The sequence below is a fragment of the Borostomias antarcticus genome (assembly GCF_949987555.1).
Source record: "Borostomias antarcticus genome assembly, contig: scaffold_339, whole genome shotgun sequence".
Taxonomy (NCBI): Eukaryota; Metazoa; Chordata; class Actinopteri; order Stomiiformes; family Stomiidae; genus Borostomias; species Borostomias antarcticus.
In genome coordinates this window covers 39,431-50,000 of record NW_028175596.1, presented here as the reverse complement: position 1 = coordinate 50,000, position 10,570 = coordinate 39,431, and the positions used below count along the sequence as shown (strand labels likewise).

The 10,570-nt window shown below is 47.4% G+C and overlaps 1 protein-coding gene across 1 annotated transcript in view; it reads right to left on the bottom strand.

The window, feature by feature from the left end:
* The window catches only part of LOC311329452 (1-phosphatidylinositol 4,5-bisphosphate phosphodiesterase eta-2-like), a gene marked incomplete at both ends in the record, with an annotated part of 11,163 nt that extends 10,946 nt beyond the window's left edge, over positions 1 to 217 (bottom strand). Inside the window, 1 exon segment of the mRNA XM_084463298.1 lies at positions 1 to 217. This exon segment is cut by the window's left edge and continues 180 nt beyond it. Coding sequence (XP_084319424.1) covers positions 1 to 217 — 217 coding nt within the window.
* Positions 218 to 10,570: the final 10,353 nt, after the last annotated feature.

The window sequence follows — 10,570 nt, the reverse complement described above, 5'->3', positions numbered from 1 at the left end:
TGGAGGGGGAGGGGGAGAGCCTCCCTGGGCTCAGGGAGTGGAGGGAGGGGAAGGACCTCCTGGAGGTGGGAGACGGCGGGGTCGCCCCCAGCCCCGGGGATAGAGGCGCCATGGCCGGGGGGGTCGCCCCCAGCCCTGGGGATAGAGGTGCTATGGCCGGGGGGGTCGTCCCCAGCACCGGGGATAGAGGCCCTATGGCCGGGGGGGTGCTCGTCATCCCTGCTCGGCTCATTCAGGTCCATACCCCCCCCTGGGCGCTGCTCATGTCTCCGCCGGCCGCTCTGTCGCTCCTCTCCTCCTCACCTCACAGCCCAGACCGGCCTACGAGCACAGATGATACTCCAAATATGGAGCACAATGCTCTGCATAAGACAGGGAGAAAGAGAGAGACAGAGAGAGAGAGAGAGAGAGAGAGAGAGGGGGGGGGGGTGATCCGTTTGGTCCTCAGGAAGCTCCTCTTCTCCTAACGTAGCCTACAGGACACCTTGACATCTGGACCATGACCTCAAATCCCTCAAGGTTTTCTCAGACGGACTGGTCTTCAACCGAGCCGTGGAACGTGAATCCATGGAAACAGAAGTCGTTTCTCCTTTGACTCTCAATCTCAGTCTAGTGTTGCGGTGTCCAGCAGAGGTCCGTTAGAGGTCCAGACCAGGCGACCAGCAGAGGTCCATTAGAGGTCCAAATCAGGTGTCCAGCAGAGGTCCATTAGAGGTCCAGACCAGGTGTCCAGCAGACGTACGTTAGAGGTCCAGACCAGGTGGCTGTTGGAGCTGGGAGAGTTTCTGTCCTGAGAGAGAGGCCAGGTAGGGAAGTGAGCGACACGTGCAGCTCTCTAAATCTTCTTGAAACTGTAATCCTGGTTGAGGCTGCAGCCGTGCCTCATGCTGGGACTTTCACTCAGCCAATCAGCTCTGGAGGAGAGAAGGTGGGAACAGGACAGGCAACCAACCCATCATCAAACACATTTAAGACCAGAGGTTCTTGTAGTAAGACCAGAGGTTCCTGTATTACTAAGACCAGAGGTTCCTGTAGTAAGACCAGAGGTTCCTGTATTAAGACCAGAGGTTCCTGTATTAAGACCAGAGGTTCTTGTATTAAGACCAGAGGTTCCTGTAGTAAGACCAGAGGTTCCTGTATAAGGACCAGAGGTTCCTGTATTAAGACCAGAGGTTCCTGTAGTAAGGCCGGATGTTCCTGTATTAAAGGACAGGTACTGAATTTAGCATTATAAGCCATATTAAAAGGTTATTTATGATCATTTACAGCAGCCGATATCAAAGTTTCATCAAGCAGTGCACTCACGAGATATAGCCTGTCGCCGCTAAAAAGGACAGGGGTAAAAAGGTAGCATAAAACAAACAAAACAAAAAAACAGGTAATGAATCCAGCGGTATAGAACCAAGAACCTGCTGCTGAGGGGGGTCCGGTCAGAGAGACGCCCGGTTGACACCGGGCCCTCTCTCTCTCTTCTCCTCTCACACCAACAAGCCTCTCCATCAACTCAGAAATACATCTCCCGCCTGGACTACTGCAACTCCCTCCTTGCTGGGGCCCCGGCGTCAGCCATTAAACCCCTGGATCTTGTCCAGAAAGCTGCTGCTAACCTGGTGTTCAACCACCCCAAGTTCTCCCACACAACCTCCCTTCTCTTAGTCATTTGTTTAGAAAAGAGATGCACTTGTGAGATCTGGTGAGTAGCAGCACACTTACTTCCTACATTAAATGCAATAATTGTAAGTCGCTTTGGATAAAAGTGTCTGCTAAATGACTGTAATGTAATGTAAATAACCTTCATTTTATTGTATTTGCTAATTACCTTATTTGTGTCATGCTTACTTCTGTTGTTAGCCTACTGTATAATGAATGCACATTTAATTGAATGCCATTCTTGTTTGTGAATTCACATTTATTCGAATAAAAATAAGTAGACAAAAAACAAACAAACAAAAAACCAGGCCAGCCTGGGGCCTCATTTATCATTGAGGTACACCTTCTTTTACACGGTCTTTTTCGCGATTTCAGGCGTACGCCATTTCCCCCCCCCACATTGCGATTTATCAAGCCGAAAGGGCGGAAATTTAGTCGCCTTTCTCCGCGCTTTTGTACGACACCTCTCAAGTTGTCGTACCGATTTACACGGTGTTCTACGCCCTTTTTGAACACAGGGGGAACTGGCGACGCAGGTGGTGCGTCGGTGAATTACTATGTTTGACGGAGAGAATAAGAGCGACAGTTCATGAACGCACAATCATGTAGGCTAATAGCCCAATTCAGCACCAACATATATCGCAATGCAAGATTAGACGTGTCCTCTAACCGGCTCATTAATGGTCCGATATGGATTTGTTCCCCAAACTGAACCTATGCGCTGTCCCAAACCTTTCCGCGCTATATGTCACACACCTAATGCAGGCACTCCATCAAACGGCAATAATTGACCAATTAGATTGTCATTAATATGTGATCATGTGGACCTGTTTGCTCTTTGGTAAGCATATAAATGACAGTCCTCCTGTGCGTAATGCGAGCCTAAATGAATCCGGCGCTACTCGGCCTACTGGCCGAGATAGAACTCCAAAGAGGTGACGGCGATGGCGACTGCACCCACATAAGGGCACCATCAGTGAATGAATACGTCTATGTGAATCGCTAAAATGTGCACACTAGAAATACCCAAATCATATGTGACGCCGACATGCTCATCACAAGTGTAGTGGCACGGTGGCCTGGCTCCACGCATGACTCATCCATCCTGGCGCACAGCAGGGTAGGGGCTAGACTGGAGGCAGGCGCTGCGCGTGACGGCTGGCTTGTTGGTGTGTCCATAGCCAAGATACATATTCTTTGTCTTATTTACTTTAATCTTTATTAGCATTTTCCATCCATACAACGACAATACAATAAAACATAAAAACTTACAATAACAGCTTATGGGTACTTCCATCCATGCAGCTTTTTTTTCTTACTCAAATATGACAATTTTAATATTAGTGGTATCATCACACTTCCTTCTATAATCCATCCATTTTTCCCATCTCCCTTCAAACTTTCCTTCCTGCATCCTCAATGCATAAATAAATCTCATAAATCTCCTCCACAACACCCACCACTGCTCCTTGGTTGGGGGTTCCACCTTATACCAAGCCCTCATTATTGTCTTTTTACTAGCAACCAATAGTACTTTCACTAGGTATCTGTCCCCTCCTTGTACATCATTCTGTTATGTTTGCCAAGATGTATATTCAAAGCTGATAAGAATGAGAACCAGTCAAGACCCCACCACAAAATGAGGACCCAAGCCCTCAGCCCCCTCCCCGTCATGAGGTTTACCAGCGGGGCCAAAGGGCCCACACTGAGGTCATGCGCCAGCTATGAAGACACAAACAAGTAAGGTTCACATTTCTACCATTTTATTGTCTGTTGGTGGGTGACTGTGTGAGGTGTGTGAGTGCGTTTGTGAGTGAATGTGTGAGGTCCGTGAGTGTGGTAGTGAGTGACTGTGTGAGGTCCTTGAGTGTGGTAGTGAGTGACTGTGTGAGGTCCGTGAGTGTGGTAGTGAGTGACAGTGTGAGGTCCGTGACAGCATGTGTGAGGGAATGAAGTGCAGTGAGGATGTCCTGTTGGCTCTGGTGGTGTAGTGTGGTGACCTCCACCAACTGCTGAACAACTGCCCCACAACTGCCCCAATCCCTTCTGCCATTTCCCTCTGGGCCTCTAGGGTCATGAGCCTCCAGCACAGCGTCTGATAGGAAGCCCAGCCCTCAGGGACCCTTGAGGCAGGGACGCTGGCAGCTGGAGGTGGAGGCGTGGGCGGTGGAGACGGAGGCGCTGGAGATGGCACTGGAGGTGGAGGCCGGTGCGCTGGAGGTGGAGGCACTGGAGGTCGTGGCACTGGATGTAGAGGCTGCAACCGGCGGGGGCACGACCGTCAGGTCAAGGACCACTGCAGACTCCCCCTCCTCTGAGTCCCACCCCACGTCAGAGTCTGGAGAAACAATTTCAGTCATTTTCTTTGAGTTTGTCTGTTAACTTGATTATGCATTAAACATTTTATTGTGTAGCCATATTCAATTGATATGTTTTTCTGTTGGCAGCCAAATAAATGCTTAAGTGTGATTTACCGGGTGATTTAGATGAGAGTCTTAATAATGTGGTCTAACATTATGAAGTGGTCATCTGTGTTATCGTTCCCTGTTTTTGGTCCTGAATCAATCATAGCCTACCACAGAATGTGTGGAATGTTTGCTTTCCTCACAGCCACATGATACAGCATGTCCGTGTAGACTACGCCACATACAGGATGCACAAAACGTACAGTAGGCTACCTAAACTGTAGGAGCGATCAGACAAATGTAGCCTCGTACAAATAGCTTACCTTCCGAAGATGATTTTCTTTCCTCGCGTGGACCTCACCAACAAGCACATGCACCTCCGTCTCCGAAAAGTTTCTCTTCTTTCCGCGTTTTTCCATAAACGTCTTTGTCTGTCCTAATGCTCCACGCTATATTATGTCGGTTCCTTCCGGGGTATCCACGTTGTGCCCTGTCATAGTTTTGACCATATATGGTTGAATTTGGGCGTGGAGAGGGTGGAACGCGGGGCGCGTGCGCGTACGCTCTCTCCTCCGCCAGTCTCGGATTTCGTGGCGTACGACATTTTTGATAGATCCGAAAAGCGTGTAAATATTCTCGTCGTACGCTACATTTCGCATTTTCCGCGTTTTCGTCGTACGCCCTCTTTTACACCAGAATTTACACGCTCTTTGATAAATGAGGCCCCAGGTCCATGTGTGTTGGCTGGCTTGTTTCTGTGCGGGACTGGTAGGACGGTAATGTCTGATAAATAAAGATGGGTCTTATCACCTGGACACATTGTCTTGTTAAACTGGGAAACCACAAACAACATCAACATCACAATTCAGAGAAAGTTCCCATTTCTCCCCCCTAGAGGGGAAAACAGTCATTGCGGCTGGTCAACTATTACCAGCTGAGGGCAATGTGCAATTAAGGCCATAGCTGCTCAACAGAGGTGTTCACCCTTTTAACTAGGAAACTCCAGTGAGAAGGCAATTGGAGCTGGAACAAACACTGGTGGGGAAGATTGCCCACTACAAAGAACTGTTGTGCTTTTAACTGCCTGCTAAATGATCAGAGTGGCTGCCGGTGAGAAATGATTCTTGATCGTTGTTATTGTTTGATGATAATTGATGTTTGATTTGTTTGATGTCATTCTAATGTGGACTACTGTTTGGTAGAGTATAGCTTGTTTATGGATTTGGCTAAATGTGTGGATTGCTGTGCTGGTTGGTAGATAGAGTTGTAGGCCTACTGCCAATTATTGTTTGTTTCCAATCCAGTTGGTTGTGGGTATGTTTACATGTCACAGGGGTCTAGCCTATTTAGGTGTATGTATGCTTGTGTGTATGGTGTGATATAGTCTGTTTGTATGCATGCTTGTATGTATGTGTGTAGCATAGCCTGTATGTACTGTATGTATGTGTGCATTTGTGTGCTTGACAGCCCATTTGGTAATTTTGGTGTCACAATGGTGAATTGGTGGCTAAAGGCGTAGTGAACAATTTTTGCAGAGATGATTGATGTGCATTGTTAATTGTGTTTTCACCTCCAAAGGTTTTTCACTGCTACCACCAATGAAACGACAACAAAAAGAAAACAAAATCCTAAATAAAAGGAGAAAGATAATTTCTGTCTGATCATTGAGAGTGGAATCCTGTGGGACTCTGGGCAGACAGTTTAGCCCTTTTTCAAGTTCGGGGACAGCACAGATAAACAACTTGACAGTGAAAAACCGTGTCACCACTGGAAAACCAGGAAACGGAGACAGGAAGACCAGGATACTGAAACGGGGTCTTGCAAACTGAAACAGCAGGAGCAACAACCTAGGATCCTGGACATAAAGTTCCAAACAATTCAAGACAATTGACCATAAGGCCTCACTCAAGCCCTCACCTGTGAGCAACCCCAACCATGGCTGAGGAAGCTACTGGGAAGTCAGTTTGTCGTGTAAAATAATTTACTATGTCTTGGGTCAAATTCCAAGAAATAAATCTAAGTCCAGAAATAAATCTAAGTCCAGATTGGTTTCAAAGTTCCAAAATAACTTCAGAGTCCGAGAAGAAAAAACAACTCGAGGCACAAAGAGTCCAAATGCGATTTGACTTTAATGCTCTTCAGAAACAAACAGCATTTAAGTCGGAGCTTCCCCGGGAAAGAACAACTTTTCCCTTTGTCTAATTGACCTTTATAGTCTTATCACCCCTTCCCCCCACCCTTGACCACATCCCATTTTCCATACATCACTACCTTTGCCACCAATCAAATGATGTCTAGTTTTGCTGGCTCAGCAAATAACTCATGTCCTACATTCATGCCCCCCCCTCCCAGCTTCCTGGGTGAAGGACTCTGTCTGCTTTTTGAGAGGAAATAGGGCCCGACCGGAATCTCAACTGCCCCCCCCCTCCCAGCTTCCTGGGTGAAGGACTCTGTCTGCTTTTTGAGAGGAAATAGGGCCCGACCGGAATCTCAACTGCCCCCCCCCTCCCAGCTTCCTGGGTGAAGGACTCTGTCTGCTTTTTGAGAGGAAATAGGGCCCGACCGGAATCTCAACTGCCCCCCCACAGGAGGAGGAGAAAATACTTTTTACTTGCTGTAATATCTCTGCATAATCAGCACTATTCTCTGGCTGCTTTGGGAGGAGAAGAGGGGAAGAGAAGGAATTCAACAGGAAGAGGAAAAGAGACCTTACTGCTGTACTCTGTGCTCTGCAGAGTCAGCATTATATCTCTGGCTGCTTTGGGCCTGGCTACTTGGCAGGAGGTGAGGAAGGAGAAAAGAGCATCTTGAATGCTCAGGCTGGGTGCGCATTTATTCTTCCTGCCTACAGCTGCTTTCTTAACCTGCTGAGTTAGTGGGGACATTCCATTTTCTACAGATCCGTTCCCAGTGGCTACATCTGGTGGTGACTTTTTATACTACTATTGGGCAGTTTTATTGTTGGTTTCATCTACTATCCCTCATGAGCAGATTAGCCTTTAAAGTTCTGGTTACGTAGAACAAGATTACAATATCATGACATGATTAAAATGCAGGGGAGCTAAATCAAATTAAATCACGACATTCCCCACTTTGTGACTTTAAAACTTAGTCACATTCAGACCCAAAATTTCCAATATTACTTATTAAATATTTCAACATAAACAACAACTCCTAGATATGAAAGTACGGTTATAGACCGCACGTATACGCAGCTCTTTATGGCTGGACGACCCGAACAACATTCACCTCCCTTGCTCACATGTTTTATCAGCCTCCTGACCATAGAGATCCTGCTCAATTCGGCAAAGTTTGTTCTACATATCTTCAGCTATATTACAAGACCTTATGTAGGTGTATGGTTTACACAACACACAGATAGAGTAAAAACACAGTACACAGTACAAGCCACATCACCATTAACTGAACACGGCAAATTGGATAATTATTCCACCTATAGCAATCACCTTCTACCAGTTCGCTTAAGTCTTTCGGACCTCCCACCCAGGGCGCAGTCCTGGGCTAGACCCCTTTCCCTTTTGAGGCCTCAGCCCGGGCTCCCCCAGATTGAGCACTCAACCTTCTGCTTCCCGGTGTCTTCTTTTCAAAGCCCACCGATCACAGAAGCACTACTCGCCTACTAACACATTCGCTTTTGGCTTGTAGTGGCCTGACTGTACATTGAGCCGAGCGCGGCGGCCATCTCGTGGTCTTACTGCCATCTGCGACCCGACCGGCCGGTGACCCAGTCGATAGCGATCCCGGACACTGTAATGATTGTTAGTCACCCAGCTCAGAACCGACGGTCTGATCCTAATTCCACTTGGCTATGGACATTAGAACTTTGACCGTTTTCACCAGCCTTGCCTATTCACAGAGGTCGTCTATCACGCCCCTCTGCTAGGTGTGGACTGTCATCCACGTACCACACAGTGCCAACCACCCTTAACAGCGACACAGTGCTGACTAGACGGTACCAGAGCAGTATGTTAATTCATACTTCACCAGACACGGGGGCCTTCAGTCTTCTCCCCAGCACTATATACCGATTTAGCGTGCCCTCGGGACCTTACGGTTCCGCTCCCGCCTGTTAAGGACTAGGTCCAGGGGTGCCCAAACCCCCTCCCTAGTCCTTAAGTAAATTAACACAAGGGGATGTTCCGCGGGTTTGAGTTCCTAAAAACCCCACCATTGCCCAACATAATAACGCCCTTGTGCACAAAAATAACTCTGTCTGCGAGAAACTTTACAAACCACTTAAGCCTATGTAACTGAGGTTCTAGTACTTGGATAAACACCACTTCATCCTTTTGTTTGTCTTATTTGGAAATGGTTATGGCCGAACAGCACTTTGAGTGCAGGAACAGTAGTACAAAAAGACCGTCTCAAAACATCAATAAAAACTGAAAACTATTTCTAGAACATTAGTTACAGTATGTTCTTGATGGTTATAATGTTGATTGTATAGTGACCAAGTCTACTTACTACAGTGGTATACATTACTTCAGATCACTTTACAAGTATTATTGTGGGGTACACTTGATTATACATGTTATATTGATCCCACATAACCCCCTACGCAGGGGTCTCTCTTCAGTAGTCGACTGGGATGCTCCTCAGCAGCTCACACAGCTCGTCGAGCCTGCTTCCTAGGGCATCCATTCTGGCGATGAGGTAGAACAAGTGACGGCGGTTTTCCTCCACGATTTGCCTCGTGCTGAGCCTCCTCCCGGGCGTCATCGTGGGGATAGACTGATCCTGATAATATCTGATGCGACGCTGGCCCGCACGGCGCAGACGGCGCATCTCTGATTTATCCTGACGGGCGGGCAGCTTATCAACAAGTTTTTTTAACCTGGCCAACGGCATTCTACCCAGGCACTCCTCTGTGCTAGGGGTGCAGGGAAACCATGACAGATCCATGTCCTCCTCTGAGGAAATGTAGCTGTTGTTCTCCGACCAGTTGCGTGACCTGGAGCGCTCTGGGGGTGTGGCCAGCGGCTCCACCTCGATGGGACCAAACGGGCTTTGGGGTACCACCACTCTAGGCGTGCCCTGCATGTCTACTCTCCCCTTGATGGTGCTTCTGCTGAGATGAGTGATGATGCTGCTGCTGGCACCTGGGAGTGACCATTCCTTTTGAGGGACGGGAGTCATCATCGATGACCGGGGAGCAGACTGCGGGGTTTTGAACCGGGTGGGTGAATTAGCTGGTGTAGTGGATGGCCAGAGTGTCGCGCGGTGTCTCTTGAAGGCTGAATCAGGGGTCATCGGGCACATCTCGAGGGTTGGAGGACCGGTAGGTTCAGGGTGTTGCACGGCGTATCTCATAGGCAGGAGGATTGGTTGGTGGTCCTGGGACAGCTGCATCTTCCTCCCAGGCTACACGACCTGTGGGGGGTTATGAAGTAGGCCCAGGGGGTACACTGCTCTATCTCTACATGGGGCATCTCATCTAACACTCTAGACCCGTGCGTGACCCTCCTGAGAGTCATCCTGACCTGTGGGGAACTGGCCTTGCCTAGGGGCCCTATGGGTTGCCAGGACTGCTGATTCCCCATGAATTAGACGCTAATTGTGGATGGGGGTATTCTATATTACCTGCTGCCCATCGGTTGCGGTAGGAGGCAGATGGTTGGGGTACACTCGTCGAACCCTAATAGGGATATTAGAGGCTTTTTACTGCGGCTGCACGATATTGACAGAAACATACATTGCCGCTATACACTTTTTTTTTTTTTTTTCCAATATATTTGGCGATATGTAAACCCGGCGTGGGACGCTCCGATTGGTTTTCGTCATCTTCTTTAATCTTGCTACTTGCTCCCTGTGCTGTCGCCAGGCTTTTTACTACATCAGCCTTTCGGTAGCCGAAACAATGCCAAATGTCAGACGTTGACTTTCTTTCAACCACTAAATCCGCTCTATCTATATTTTATTTTGTTTGGATATGCTGTTTGATTTGAATATTTTCTGCTATTCTCGGCTGTTCTATGTTATTCTTTTATGCATTATAACTGTCAAAACACAATTTCCAAACGGTCAGAGTAGAGAGATAGAAAAACCCAGCTGGTAGGTTACTGAAAGAATGAATACTGCGGAAATTTAGTCTATTGACTTTTTTTTTTTTTTTGAATTCTCACTACATGGCAGAAGAAAAATAGCTTTTAGAGTAGCCTACCATCTGCTCGTTCTACACTTCCCTGACTGCGCACCCAAATCTCTGCTTGATTCCTAGCATTCTGAATGCTACTCTGACCATGATTCCCCCAAAGTGTCGTCCATTACCAGAACTATAGAATTATTTGCCACTGACCTAGCATATAGTCCTCGCTTGGGTAAGGGATGTGCGCAGCGACTACTTTTATTGACGATTAGACGGTGATTTTATAACTGATAACACGACTAGTCAAAAACAAGATTCTCAAGTTTCTACAACACGCTTGAGTATTGGAATTTAGTCATACTATATTGTTGCACATATTTCTGTCACGTCTTGACTCAAACAAATTATT